This window comes from Pelodiscus sinensis, chromosome 23 (assembly GCF_049634645.1).
Source record: "Pelodiscus sinensis isolate JC-2024 chromosome 23, ASM4963464v1, whole genome shotgun sequence".
Taxonomy (NCBI): Eukaryota; Metazoa; Chordata; order Testudines; family Trionychidae; genus Pelodiscus; species Pelodiscus sinensis.
The window spans coordinates 3,792,429-3,806,560 of record NC_134733.1 but is presented as its reverse complement, the minus strand read 5'-3'; the positions used below and the strand labels follow the sequence as shown (position 1 = coordinate 3,806,560).

Below are 14,132 nucleotides of genomic sequence, written 5' to 3'. Positions count from 1 at the left end.
CCCCCCCCGCCTCAGTTGATCCCTAGACCCAGTTGCCCCTGGGCTCGGGGCTTTTAGAAGTGGGCAGGCTGACCCCGCCCACCCCAGGGGTTTCAAACACTGCCTGGGCCTCCCCATTGTGCGGGGCTGGGGGGGGGGGGGAGCTAGTGTTAGGCTCAAGGCCTCCAGACCAGCCCGGGGGCCTGTCTCACCTTAGCACGACGGCCCCAGCCTGCCCATAATCCCTGTGCACCATCCCAGCCTTGGCCACAGCAGGGCCCCCACCCCCCAATGCACATGGTCCGGCCCAGGGCTCCCCCCCACGGCTCCAGGCTGGCACTGAGCAGCGGGGGCCTCGGGCACTGGGGCACAGCCAGGCAGGCCCCGGGGGAGCCCGGCTGCAGGAGCCAGACCCACAACAGTGGCTGGAGGGTGCCAACCAGCTCAAGTACCAGTGAAGCCCCCATAGCCTAGAGGGCAGCGGGTGGCTCCCCACGCCGGACCCCGGCACGTCGCCCAGGCCGAGAGGTGCCCCCGTCGCACTCCCCAGCGCGGCAGGCAGGCTCCTCCCCTTACGTGCACCAGCGGCACCGAGCCCAGCGGCAGGCAGCCTGCTGCCCGGGGAGTCGCGGTGGAGCCCCCGAGATTCTCCTACTGCTGCCCGTGCGCAGTGCAGCCAGGTTCTGCGGGTCTCCTCCCCGGCGGGGGTTTCCGCGTTACAAAGGTGACAGACACGTAAAGCAAGGGCCTGGGCCGTGAGGGTGCCGATTGCACGCTCTAGCGTGCGAGCCGTGCACAGCTCAGTCGGCACCCCGTGCGTTCCATGGCTGCATGTGCAGAAAGACCCGGTCCCAGGAGGCTGCCTCAGCTGCAACAATCTCGCAGCCTGTGAAATGGAGGCCACTCACCAGCCTACGCTGCCCCCCATGGAGACAAAGGGGCATGGCAAATCTGGGGGGGACGACGCCTAGCAGTCTGTCTGCAAAACCAACAAGGAGGCGGGTGGCACTTTAAAGAGATTTGGGGGCATCAGCGTGCGTGGGCCAAGACCGGCCTGGCCTCTCGCTCCCGGGGAGCATCAGACGCGGAGCCACTGGCGAGAGCAGAATCAGGCCCTGGCGTTGCCATTGGAGACGGGCCCAGCGCAGAGCCCTCGCTGGAACAGGCCCGCAGGCCGGGAGCCCATAGCTCTGGCCGTTTGCTCTGAAGGGGTTTTATTTGCTCCTTTTTATTTTTAGCCTGGGCTCAGATTTCACTTCAGAAGGTGACCTATAAAGCTGCAAAAATATTAAGGGGAAAAAGCCGGCCGCCCCCTCTAATTACGCCTCCCCCGCCAGAGCTAAAATAATAAACACACATGGCCCACGACCCACGGGCAGGCGTGGCTCTGTGGCTTGGGGTTACAGCAGCAAAGAGGGATATTGATTTGCAGGGCTGGCTCCGAGAACATCTCTGCTGGGCTCCACAGCCTGGGGAGGACGGGGGGGAGCAGGCAGCGGGGCTGAACTGTTGGTTTGTTTAGGGTTGGAGGGGCTGCGAGAACGCGCCCCGGCCCTCAGGCAGGTACCTGCTGCCCCCACCTGCCTCGCTCCAGGCCCTGTTGGCCCCCACAACACGCCACGGCCATGTGGCCTCGCTGGCAGGAAGCCCGCTGAGCAGGCAGAGCGCTGGGGGGGGGTGGGGGGGAGAGAGGGAATCAATAGCACCAAAGCGTGGCCCTTCCTGGCTAGCGCCAGCTGTGGTCCGACGGGCAGCCTGGCCGCCGGCGTCTATTACCCGCCCCTCGGGCCCCCCCCCCGCCTCACGGCCTTTCCCAGCTGGCAGGAACCCACTTACTTCTGAAGAAAGCGGCTAATTCAATCCCTGAGCACAAACCGCGGGCCAGAGCCAAGCTGCCAGAGCTTTCCATGGGGGCTGGGATCCAGCCTTGGGCTCAGCCCCCATCTCCGCTGTAGGAAACAAAACCCACCAGGCCCGTGTGACGGGAAATCCGTGGGTACGTGCCAGGGGCGCGGTGCCTGCGTCTAACATGCCCCTTTCCCCTGCGGCGCGGAGCCGCCTTACACCTGGGAGACCACCCGCACGGATCAACTCTGCTCCGGCCTCCAGCTCTGGTCCAGATTCAAATCGCCGGGCGGGGGGGGGGGGGGGGGGATTTAACTATCGCACGGCTGGTTTGTGGCCATGCTCAGGTCCAGGCTCCGCTGCCTGAAAAGAGCAGCAGCCGCTTTCGAGCAGCTGCCAAGGAGCCCAGCCCCCAGTGCCACAGTGGTCACAGCTGCTCGGCTGCCACAGAGCAGGGGCCAGCACAGCGTGGATGGGCGAGCCCCGGAACTCAGCTAGAAACCCTGCGTACAAGGGGAACCCCGTCAAGCCAGGGGGGCAGCCCCACCGCCCACCCGAGAGCAGCGGCCAAACTGAGTCTCATGCAGCGCACGGGGCCCCCTGCTCCCTCAGCGAGACAGCAGGATGGTTTCTCCCCAAGCGCGGCCCTTCCCTTCACGCTTGAAAGGGGCTGGAGCAGCCCAGCTGAACCCCGGCTCCTGGCCAATTGCAAGACAGATTTGCAGCTCCCCACAGTTTGGAAAATGCTTCTCCCTCCCCCCTGCCCAGCCTTCGAATCTGGCCCGGAACGGAGTCAGAGAAACAGGCAGGGCGGAGATTCACCGCCGGCTGGAAGCCCAGGAGCAGCTGGATGTGGCAGGGAAGCGCTCAAAGCTCTGCTCAGCCAGCGTTTCAAAGCGGCCCAGCGGCGTCCCCCGCCCCTGGAAACGGGACTCCACGCTGTGCTCCCACCGCTCGCCCATCCGCTATTCCTCGCTGGAGCGGGACCCCGCCGTGCACAGAGCAGAAACGGTGCCGCCCTCACGCAGGGCTCGCTGGGCAGCCCGGGTGCGCCCTGGGGGCCCAGGTGCTGCCGGCAGTGGAGAGATAAGGGAGCAGCAGTCGCTCTCTGCTCTGGCCCAGCGCCAGGGCGGAGGGGCGCTTGCTCGCTGCACCTTTACTGGGGTGGCGCCTGCCCGGAGCTTGGCGGGTGGGTGCAGGACCAGCTCCGTGGGATGGTTACCGAGCTCCACGGTCAAAGCCGGCCCAGCCGGTTCTGGAATTTCCTACAGACCGATGCACCTCAGTCCCGCGGCCTCCTGCGCCCTGGGGTATTTCTCCTGCCGTGCAAGCACCTCGCTGAGAGAGGGGGCTCTGCACTGACACTCCTACTGCCGTATGAACCACCTTGAGCTTCGGGCCCCGTGACAGTGCGTGAGGGAGCCCATGACTCCGGAAGCACCAGGCCAGGGCTTGGTCAGACCCCGCGGAGATTCCAGCACACAACGGCCAGGCCTGGATGACCGTGGAAAGGCCCAGACCTCCTCCCCTTCCCCACTCTGGGGTCAGTGTCTGGAAGCTGAGGCACAAACCCTGGGTCTGGAAGCTCCAGCAACTGTCCTTGGACGCCTCAGAGCAGCCCCATGCAGCTGGCTCATCACTGGAACAGAGACCACGCATCCTCCAAAAGGCACCAACAGGCCCCAGCCCAGGCCTGCCCGTTGCTCCCTTACCTACCACAGCGGGGTCGAAACAAAACGGCAGCCATTTTGCTGAGCCCAGTGGCAGAGGAGCAGCCTGGTGGAAAAGCCAGTGCCTTGGTGACCCTCCTAGCTGGGAATGCCCAGAGTCGGCCATTGTAACGAAGTGTCTAAGTTGAGTTGAGGACCCCTGTGGTTTCAGATCTCTGGCCAAGACCCCTTCACCTTGATTTACCTCCCACCATCCCTTACCCTGCCTTCCAAATGCTAGAGCCAGCTCCAACGCCCAATGCCCCAGGCCACTACAACCCACCCCACCTCCGTACTGTCCACGTGTTCCTTCTCCTGCCTTCCGAGTGCTAGAGCCAGTTCCGGCTCTGGGGGAGCCTGTGTTAGCTGTTGGGCTGCTCTGGGAGTAGGGGAGCAGGACTTGAACCCACCACCCTGGGGGCCCCAGGCAAATGTCCTATCCCCTAGGCCACTGTGGAACCCACCCCACCTGCCTACCAGGCTTACAGAGAGGAGGCCCATACATCATGGGACACATCGAAGCTATGACCCATACAGAGACCCTGCTCTCCTCACCCCAGGACTCCCACAGGCCTAGCAGCCCACGTTCCTCCCGCCAGGGGAGCTGCTGAGGGGGCTCCTGTCTGCCCCTCCCAGGTGGCCTGGCACCCCCTTAGCCTTCCCCAAGGGGACCCGGCCAGCCTGTCAGGCCCCAGCACTGACATCTGCTTTGTGAGGACCCAAGGGCGGCTGTGCAGGCCAGCGGGTGGCACCTCCCCAAGAACGCTCCCTTCCTCCCCGTCAGTCCCTGCCACTTCCATGGCCAAGGCCCCACCCCAGCACTTCAGGCCTTAGCCCGGGACCGGCCTGTGGCTCCCAGGGGCTGGCAGAGCAGCCACAGGCTCCTGGTGGATGCCCGACCGAAGCAGAGCTGGGACTGCCCTGCTGCGGGACAGCTTGGCTAGGGCCTGACCCTGGACCCGGTAGGCCCAGTGGGGAGCACGAGAGCCCAGCGCTGCCCCGGGCTAGCTGGGGGGGGGGGGAGGGGACGGCCAGCCCCTCCCTCCTCCAAAAAGCAAGTTGTAGGTGTCAGGTGGGGGAGGAGGGGTAAATCTTCCACTTGGGGAGGCAGCAACTCCCCTGCCCCCTTCCCACGGTGTCCCTCTCCTCCCGTGCCCCCCCGTGTCCTGGCTCACTGCCTGCTGGGCCCCTTCCAGCCAAATCCCTCCTCAAAAACCCTCCAATTCCTGCAGCTTCTCAGTGCAACGCAGCCTGTTTTGTGGCACGTGCCAGACATGCCGAAGGTTCCTCGTTCACAGCACCAGATTTGGGCACAAGACATGGCAGTCACAGGTGTAGCGGATACCCTGCTGGCGGCCGTGCAGGCAGCTCGCAAGCCCCTTGCCCCCAACCCCTCGGTGAGCCTGGGGAACACAGAATGGCAAGCACCAGCGGAAGCGAAGGGAGACGTCTGGGTCCTTCCCTCATACCCAGAAACAAGGCGGCCAGCCTCGCCCTCACCAGGGACAAAATGGCCAGGGCCAGACCACAAAAGCTGCAGCCTCATTTCTACTTCTTCACGCAAACAAGCTGGGGGCCTCCTGTGCGGATTGCCTGCAGCCGCAGCACCTGGGACCAGGAACAGGAACTGCCAAGGGCTGGGGAGCCACTCCGGAAAATCCAGGCTGGCTGCTGCTTTAAGACAAGCACCCTTCGGCTCCCGGCACCAAGGGGCTCCCAGGGCAGCAGCATGGTGGGGCCAGCTCTGTGCGCCGGACGGGCAGCCCCAGTCTCCCCAGGTGCAGGAGCCAAAGCCCCAGCCCTGTTCCCACCAGGCCAACGCCGTCCCCTCGCCACCGCAGAGAGCAGGGACCCAGCGCACCCACCTGCTGTCCTCCCCATCACAGCCCTGCCCCCCTTCCCCTCAGCCTCCCCACCTGGCCCTCCCCCTGCCCCGCCCAGCATAGAATTTGTACAAGTAAAAACAACGTTCATTGCCCTTGGATGGCCACAGCTTCCCCGTGAAATCACTGGGACCGGCTCTCTCCGGGGGGAGGGGAGGGTCGGTTCCTCCTGGCCATGTGCCGCCACAAAGGATCCAGCCCCCCCTGCAGCACAGCATGGGACCTGCCGGCCTCGCTGCGTCTTTCCCTAGCCCCTGGAGAGGTGGCGATGGGGAGGCCTGGGTGGGGTCCTGCTCACTGTGCCTGCCTCACCCCGTCGTCCCACAAAGAGCCCAGGCGAAACGCAGCTGCAGGAGCAGGGCCCGCTGCACGGGCGGAGCAGGAAGGGTTTGCAGTTGTGAAAATGCCACTCGGCACAATCGCATTTCCCACTGCGGCCCATGGACTCGCCCACGCGCCGGGAGGCAAGCAAGCATCCGTCTCATCCCTTGTTTGGGAGGGAAAAGGGCGAGTGGCGTCGTGGTGGTTCTCTGCCCTGCTTGCCTGGTGAGGAAGGGCCCTAGTCCTCGTTCTGTGGGTGGGGAAACTGAGGCACGGAGAGGGGGAATGGTCCTCAAAGTCCACCAGCAAATCAATGGCAGAGCAGAAGCGTCAGCAGCCCCCCCCCCCCCGCCCCCCCCACTGCCACCTCTGGAGGAGCCTCGAAAGCTTGGGCTACACGCCAGCTGGCTCCTAGCTCAGGCCGTAGAGCTCCCTTGCTCTTCCCTCTCGCTGTGCGGCTCCGCAAGACAGTGACCCGCACCCGACTCAGCGGGCAGGTTACCCGGGCAGAGCCAGAGTCTGATGCCAGGGCCCTCCCCAGAGCACCAGGCTGCCTCGCGCCGCAAACCCTGGTCCCAGGCCATTGAGCCCAGCCGAAGCAGCCTCACGGCTGGGTGCCGATCCAAACGGACCAGCCAGCCTCCAGAAAGCCCTGGGCCGGATCCTGCAGGACAGGTGCTGGGGACAGCCCAGGGCAGGGTGCCCCCAACCTCTGCCTGAGCACAGGCAAAGGAGAGGGCTAGGTCCCTGCCCCCCAGCTCTCAGCCCCACCACCAACCCCTGTGGAGGGCAGGCAGGGATTCGCTCAGAAGGGCAGGGGGCCCAGGAGGCTACTGAACCCACCCTCCAGCTGGGTTTTGTCCCATCTAATCTGAATGCAACCCAGGCAGTGGGGGTTCTAACAGCCCCACACCAGGGTGCAGCAGGGTCTGAACCCACTAGGCCACCTCCTGGGCTAGAGAAGCTGCCGCCAGTGAAAGGAGCAACAGCCAGCTGCTTCCATCTGGGTGGCCCAGCCACCAACTGGGGTTGCGAAACCCACTTCACCCTGGGTTACAATTCCACGGAGCCCCGTTAACCGGCCGCCGGCTCGGCTCCGCTCCACGCCGTACCTCCATGTCCGGGATGTTTTCCACCAGCTGCTGGGCGAGATCTTTGCAGCCCTGCTGGATGGCCTCCGGGGGCATCTCGCTGTCTGAGTACCAGTCCCTGTTGGCAGAGTGGGCGTAGGCGGCGCTGGGGGTGGCGTGGTTCACCCGCGTGGTGGTGACGATGCCCACGGACTTGCCTGCAGCAGGAGGGGAGGGGTTAGCCGTGGAAGGCGCTGGGGGGGAGGGGATCACCAGTTTGATGGCTGTAGGACAGGACAGAGCATTCGGGGAGGTTTGCTCCGCTCACACGGGGTGACCGGTCTTTCAGCCAGCGCCTAGAGGGGCACTGCCAGCTCTGCCCCGATCAGGCAGGGGAGGCGGATGTCACTGGGGAAACCCCCCGGTGTCTCTGCCAGGGACACATGGACGGCACCGTGGCCTGGGTAGGGGGAGGGCGCCCGTTGCCTTGGCTCAGAGTTCTGCTGTTCGGAGCATCCGGAGAGTCCTGCCCGAAGGGACAGGCACGTTGGAATCAAGGTGTCCAGGAAATGAAGCGACTCACCCCGGCCGTGCCCCTCCCTGCCCTCCCTCCGCTCCAGCCAGGGCTGGTCTGCCCCAGGCATGACGCTGCCAGCGCTGCCCACTTGCTTACCGGCTTCCTTCGCCCACTTGAGGATGGACGTGACCTCGTTGCCGGCCGTGGTATTGCACTGGGCACGGGTCACAGCCGCGCTCACCCCCACCGTCCCCTCGTTGGCCTTCACCCCGCAGAGATACGCCGTGGCCGTCCCGGCACTGTCCGGCACTTGGGCATTGGTGTTGTAGGTCTGCATGGACAAACCAGAGCCGTGTTGGCAGCCTCCACTCCAGCACACGGCCCCCTGGCCATCCCTCCCCAGCACAGACAGAGGGACCAGAGCCCCGGAACTGCCAGCTACGTGCACCAGGGACCGGTCTGCTAATGGCCTACGGGTAGGGGCCTGCAGATACAGAGCAGGTATCAGCTTGATCTCCACGGCTCATTTTTGCCGATATGATCGTGGATCCAAGCTGGGTGCCCGGGCAGGGCTCCCCCTCGGGAAGGGCAGAGACTGGTGTTGTGGGGCTCGGAGCAACGAGGCTGCCACGGCGAGGTTGTGGGTGAGGTCAGGCGCGGGGAAGTGGAGGGGCACTCCATGGAGCTGGCGTTCCCCAGGTGGGACTCTCTCCTGCAGCTTGGCTTGGATGCCGAGGGCAGAAACCGCCACGCGGGTCACTGTCGAGCCCCCTCCCGCCCACGCTCACCACATGCCACGTGGGGCGACTGGCCCTGCTGCGCTAGGGAGCGTGCAGCTTCAGGGCACACGGCTGGGCTGGGCCGAGCAACAGAGCCACTGGGGCCAGGCCTGGGCTCTGCCTCAGTTCTGTACCCCTCCCCGTTGAGCCTCGGGGTCTTTCCCCGTTGTTTAGGTGACTAGCCCTGGCCAAGCCCTTGGCGGGATGGGGCCCATGGGCGGGGCCAGGATGTCCGGCCTCCCTCCAGCCCCTGCCGGCGTTTCTCTAACAGACGGCCGGTGGGCCGAGACGCGCATGGGTCAGTCAGCTGACCGGTCCGGCCATTGCAGGGACCTGCTCCAGGCACCCGGAGGATGGGGCGGCTTCCCATGCTGACCCCACCTCCCAGCAAACTCTGTTCCCACTGGCCTGGCTTCCAGGCAATAGCAGCTGAGAATTGTGCTTGGGTGGGGCCAGTGCACAAAGTCTCTCCTGGCCCAGGGAGCCACTCGAAGCGGCTGCTCTGTGCCAGAGAGTCCCGCTGGGGCGACTCACAGGCCTTATCGCTGAGGCCAGGCAGGGTGCAGGGAGGGGAGCAGGGCGGGGAGCAGATGCTGCAGGGAAACCTTCCCCCTACGCCAGGGAGACACTACAAGTTGAAGACAAAGCACAATCTTGGCGCCCCCCCCGCCCCAGCAGTGGAGCTGCAAGCGTACCTGCGTGGGCACAGACCAGCTTCTTAAGGCCTTCAGGCACCGTGAGGCTCCTCAAGCAGTTTGACAGCCCTTTAAAAAGCTGGCCCGTCGTCTTTCCTCTGCCCTCCCCCCCAGCCTGAGCAGCATCACGGTGCCCCATGGACATGTCTAAATGCCACAGCCTGGCCCCTGCTCTCAAATCCCGCTTCTTGGAGGTTCCCAGCCAGGCACAGGGCCTCGGCCAGCCAGCTTGCAGCGCCTGCTCCCACCCCCGCCATGGCCCAGGGACAGCCAGGCAGGCGCCAAAAATCACTGAGCTCACCTTAGATAGAGCCACATATGGAAATTTGTCCATTTCCAGCAGGAATTCTTCCCCCATCTTGTTCTGCAGCTGCCCCTTGAGGATCCGAGCCGCCGTGATCGTGGACACGCCCATGCCTGCCGCAGACAAAGGATCACAGGGTGCAAGTGAGAGGTGTCCGAGGCTGAAGAATCGTGGAGCACTCACTCGGACCTCCGCACGAGCGCCTGCAAGGCCAGCCAGCCCTGCCCCCATGCTAGCAGCCCTCCTCTCAGCTGTCTCCAGCCCAGGTGCCGGCTAGAACACTCGCAACAATGTTTGTCGGGGCTTGGCTCGGCTCGGCTCCCCTGCCCCAAGAGGACTAATTAATTAAGCAGGTGACTCATTAATTATGCTCAGGAAATAATTAACCCTTCACCTGCTGGATTCCAATAGGACTTTGCACACCACCAGCTATTGCTCTGCAACCAATTTCTATTCCACTGAGAGCACAGGGCCACAGGCCATCTCCCCCCTCCCCCCAGCTGTCACATGGAGTGCAAAGCCACATCCCCCTTCACCAGCTCAGGCTCCAGTTCAGCAGAGACCTGGGGGGTCTTGGTGCTTCCTCCCTTCCGGTGTGTGATCTACACACCCCTCAGGGTCAGGGGATGGGCCCCCCACTTCCTCTAGTGGCCTCCCTCAGCTCCAAGGACTCCCTGGAAGTCTCACCCACTCTCGAGCTGGTCATGCCGGACTGACTCCTCGCTCGGGAAGGGAGCTAGTCTGGGGCCAGGGCACTGGCTTAGCAATCGGATGCCAGAGGTGGACACAGGCCAGTTCGGTGACCTTGGGTACATCTGCCTAGCCAGGGCACCGCATGGCTGGGAGCCCCCAGACCAGAGCCACAGATGTGCTACAAATAGTGGGGCATACCCAGCCCCTCCCCCAGCCGATGGTGGGGGCAGGACTGGGTTTGGGGAATCCGGTGGGCCCAGCCTCAGCGGCATCGCGACTCCCTGGGGCACCGGCCTTGGGGGGAAGGACACCGGGGGGGGGGGGGGGCCTCTTGGGAAGAGGCAGCTTTCGGAAGCTGGCAGGAAGGGTCAGATCGGCCATTGGGAGCTTACTCTGAACAGCCCCCCAACCCCCACCGGTGGCAACCGGGCCAGCCCTAGGGGACCTGGGGCCCCACACCGCCTGCTGCAGGCCCGACCCTACCCCGGCCCAGGGACCACGGCCCACCATCAGTCACCCCTAGGGAGCCAGTGCCAGCCACCAAGGGGGCTTCAGGGAGGGGGGCCAGACCCCTGTGGGGCTTAGGCTCCCAGCAGCCCTGGGCCAGAGACCTGTGAACCGTGGGAAATCTCACACCATGAGGGCAAGACCCCCCCTCCCCCCCCAGCTCTGGGTGGCCCCGACCGAACCGACCCAGATTCCGGGGCAGGTCGCGGCAGCCCAGGCCGGGTGCACTCACCGTCGCCGAGGAACAGGACGACGTTCTTGGCTACGTTGGTGTTCAGCCGCTGCAGCTTCAGGGCGTTTTGCAGGGTCTGCTGCGCCTGGTCCCTCCAGTACTGGGGGTGCGTCTCCTCCTCTGGAGCAGAGCAGGCTGGTGAGTGAGCCGTCGCCGAGACAGGCCAGGCCGAGGCCGCTTGGTGAAAACTCCAGCCCCGGGCGGGCTGAGCTGAGCCACCTACCGTCCCGCACCCACAGGCGCCTCCCACTGGACCAGCCACAGCCCCGGGAGAGTCCCCGGGCGGCCCTGAGCCAGGCCACGCAAGGGCCGTCGCCTTACTCCCAGGGCCCTGGGCCAGACAGGCCAGTGGGGGGGCTGGAATGCAGAGGTCCCGGGCAGGAGGGGACAGGGAAATGAAGCACCTTTTGCCTGCCCGTTGGTCTCCACGCCAGGCCTGGGAGGACTTTGTGCCACCAGCTCTGCATGTGCCATTACAAGAGGAAACCAGGAGCCGTCCAAGCCAGGCCAGGCCAGGCCAGGCCACAGGGTAAAGGCTTGGCTGGCAGGGCCGGGGCTCCCCACCCAACAAACCTGGGAATGACCCACTTTCGATCCACCCCATCCCTACTTGGCACACGGGCATCGCATCCATTTCGTGTGCCCGGCTGGCAGCCTGCACCCTTCACCCCACCACTCTGGCTTGTGGCCGGGAATTGCCTCCGATTTTCCAGGCTGGGCTAGAAACAGTCAAGTCCCTGTTCGATCCTGAACGCAAGAGGCTGCACAAAGCCAACTGGCTTCTGGCAGCTTCGAAAACAGAAGACTCGCCGCCGATGGCACCAGGGGTTCTCGGCCTGGCTTCATTGGCAAACCCCTGAAAAGTGTCAGGAGGAGGCGAAGACTTTTGGGAGTCGACAGCATCGACAGTGGAGTTCTATGATGGGGCCCTTCCCCGTACGGACGCCGTGCGCGCTGCGCAGGGTGACTCAGCAAGGCCCCGAGCCCGCAGGCTGGCCCTCGTGCCGGGCACGACAGAGCGGGGCGGCTATTGGAGGCCGACCAAGCCGCTGCTTAGGGCCCCGAGCCGCTCGAGGAGGCCCCCCCCTTCCCTTCTGGGACAAGAATCTGCCTGCCTTGCTGTGGGGTGCGCCCTGCGTAGCCCCAGGGGGCTCGCGCCGGCTCGGGGGATGTTCCCATTTGGGCTCCGAGAAGCCGAGGGCAGGTGTCGGAGGCTGCACGGGGACATCACACGGCCACAGGGAGCGTGGGCCTGAGGCAACCCCGGGTGCCCAGTCTCACTGCTGCAGATGGGCTGTGGCAGCCCCTTCATCTCCCCGTGCCTCACTTCCCCCTGTCCAACGGGGTGGCCCTGCCCTGCCCCCGGGGTCTCCATTAAGGGGAGGCAGCATTCCTGGCGGGAGGGCGGGTGCACCAGTTCGGGCGCTGGCTAACGGGCGAGTCTGACCAGGTGACCAGTTAAACGCAGGCCGGCCAGTTGAGTGGAGGGCGGGTACCACGGATGGACACGACCACGCCGCTCGCCCCCACGTGGCAGCTGCAGGGCACTGCTCCAACTGCCCTGCGAGCGGAGCCTGGCCCCTCCCTACAGGCCTGACTGGCCTTCCCTCCCCTGCAAGGCTGCACGGGCAGCTCAGGGGAGCAGGCGGGCAGCCAATACTGCAGGGGCCCACCCGTCTCCCTTGGCAAACGGGCGCAGGCCCTGCCACCTGCTGAAAGACCCAGGTCAGAGCTCCGCCCTGCAGCCAGGGGCCGGTGTGAGCCCTGGACCCAGCGCCGTTGGGAGTGGCTGGTGCACGTTCTGGGCTCAGCAAACCCCCTGCCCGCGCGGGCACGAGTCTCCAGCTCCGCTCACCTGGGACAAGGGACGCCAGACACACTTCAGCCAGCAGCAGCAGGTGGAGCGGAGCCTTCATGCTGCGGCCGGCAGTCGCTCCGCCCGGCGTGCTCAGCGGGGTCCCGCTCTGGGGAAGAAGGACACAACAGTCCCACTGCTGCAGCAGGGAGAAAGGCCGTCACCCCTGCCCCCGTCTGCGCAACAGCTGCCAGCAGCCAGACTTGGCTCCAGCCCTTGAGGGACGGATACACAGGGACCAGCTAGACCTCGGTGTTAGCGAAGCTGGTGACGATGCTCCCTCAGGGCTCTTGCCAGCAAGTTAGGGAAGTCGGGCCTGGATGAACGGGCCGGAGGGTGGGTAGATCAGGCCCAATGGGGAGTGATCCACAGCTCGGTATCTGGCTGGCAGCCGGTCCCCGCCAAGTGCCCCAACGATCAGTTCTAGGGCCAGTTTTCTTCATTGTTTTATTAGTGCCCTGTGGGAGGGGATGGGTCGCACCCTGAGCAAGTCCACAGACAACACGAAGCTGCGGGAGAGGTAGAACCGCTGGGGGGCAGGGACCGGGTCCAGAGTGACCTGGAGGGTTGGGCCAAGAGGATTCTGATGGGTCAACAAGGACAAGGCAGAGCCCTGCCCGCGGGACGGAGGAATCCCAGGCACTGACAGGCTAGGGACCCACGGGCTAAGCAGCGGTTCCGCAGAAAGGACTCGGGGCTGCCAGCGGGGGAGAGGCTGGACGAGTCACCAGGGCCCCCTTGCTGCCAAGGAGGCTAACGAGACAGACCAAAGTCTCCTGGTCCAGATCCCTGCCCACGGAGCTGCACTGCCTCTGCGCCCAGCGGAGCCTGTGGAAGTCACAAGAGAGTGAGCGGCACTGCCATGCAAACACGCTCGCTGTCACGTGACTGGCCGTGCAAGGCGACAGGTGAGCCACCTAGGACAGACAGCAGGGCAGCACCCGGCGGGGGGGGGGGGGGGGTTAATTCCCGCCATTCTCCACACTGCGAAGCTAGGAGCTGGTCTCGGGGAGGGAGGCAGGAGAGCAGCTGGAGAATGGCAAGAGCCGGTTCTGGTTACTGCTCCCCGGGCGAAAGGGGACTGGCAGGGGCAACTGCTGCTCTGCATGGCCAGGCCGCCCCAGGCCTCCAGCTGGCAGCAGGGCACAGAACTAAGCAGCGCCCCCGGCACAGCCCAGCCACCTGCCCCAGCAGGGCTGAGCGCACAGCGGGGAAAATCCAGCTCCCTGGCAAGCCCCGAGCACAGCCCATAGCAGGGGGTGGGCAGGAGACAGATCCCTCCACCACCCCACCGGATCCGACCCATCCCCTTCCATGCCCGGCAGGCCCCCTGCTCGCCATGCCCCGAGAACGGCCAGTGAGCAGTGCGCTCTGCCCCTGGCCTCAGCTCCCAAACCAGCCACTGGCGCTGCCTGGGCCATGCTGGCAGTGCACGGAGGCCACTCAAGGGAGTGTAGCAAGACATGACCTTGCAGCCATCCGCTTTGAGCAGTGTGGGGGGAGCTGCAGGCAGGGGGCCTGCCCGAGGCTCCCACTGGCCCCCCATGGCCCTGCCTCGGTCACAGCCCAATCCCTCTGCACATCCCCGCCCGGGGTCATAGCCTCCTCCCAGAGCTGCACCTCCCCCAGGTCAGAATGCTCTCCCATGCCCCTCGCCCCTGCAACACCCCAACCAGGGTCCCCACCAAGATTTTCCAACCATGAGCAGAGGGAGTTTAGGCCTGTGCACCAATAGTGAGGTCA

The 14,132-nt window shown here is 65.2% G+C and overlaps 1 protein-coding gene across 1 annotated transcript in view; it reads right to left on the bottom strand.

Moving 5' to 3' along the window:
- ALPL (alkaline phosphatase, biomineralization associated) overlaps window positions 1-14,132 on the bottom strand; it is a 51,995-nt gene that overhangs the window by 19,199 nt on the left and 18,664 nt on the right. Inside the window, exons 2-6 of the mRNA XM_075906828.1 lie at window positions 12,390-12,498; window positions 10,535-10,654; window positions 9,100-9,215; window positions 7,481-7,655; window positions 6,850-7,025 (exon numbers count right to left, since the gene is read on the bottom strand). Coding sequence (XP_075762943.1) covers window positions 6,850-7,025; window positions 7,481-7,655; window positions 9,100-9,215; window positions 10,535-10,654; window positions 12,390-12,450 — 648 coding nt within the window. The 5' untranslated portion in view covers window positions 12,451-12,498. The remainder of the gene's footprint in view (window positions 1-6,849; window positions 7,026-7,480; window positions 7,656-9,099; window positions 9,216-10,534; window positions 10,655-12,389; window positions 12,499-14,132) is intronic.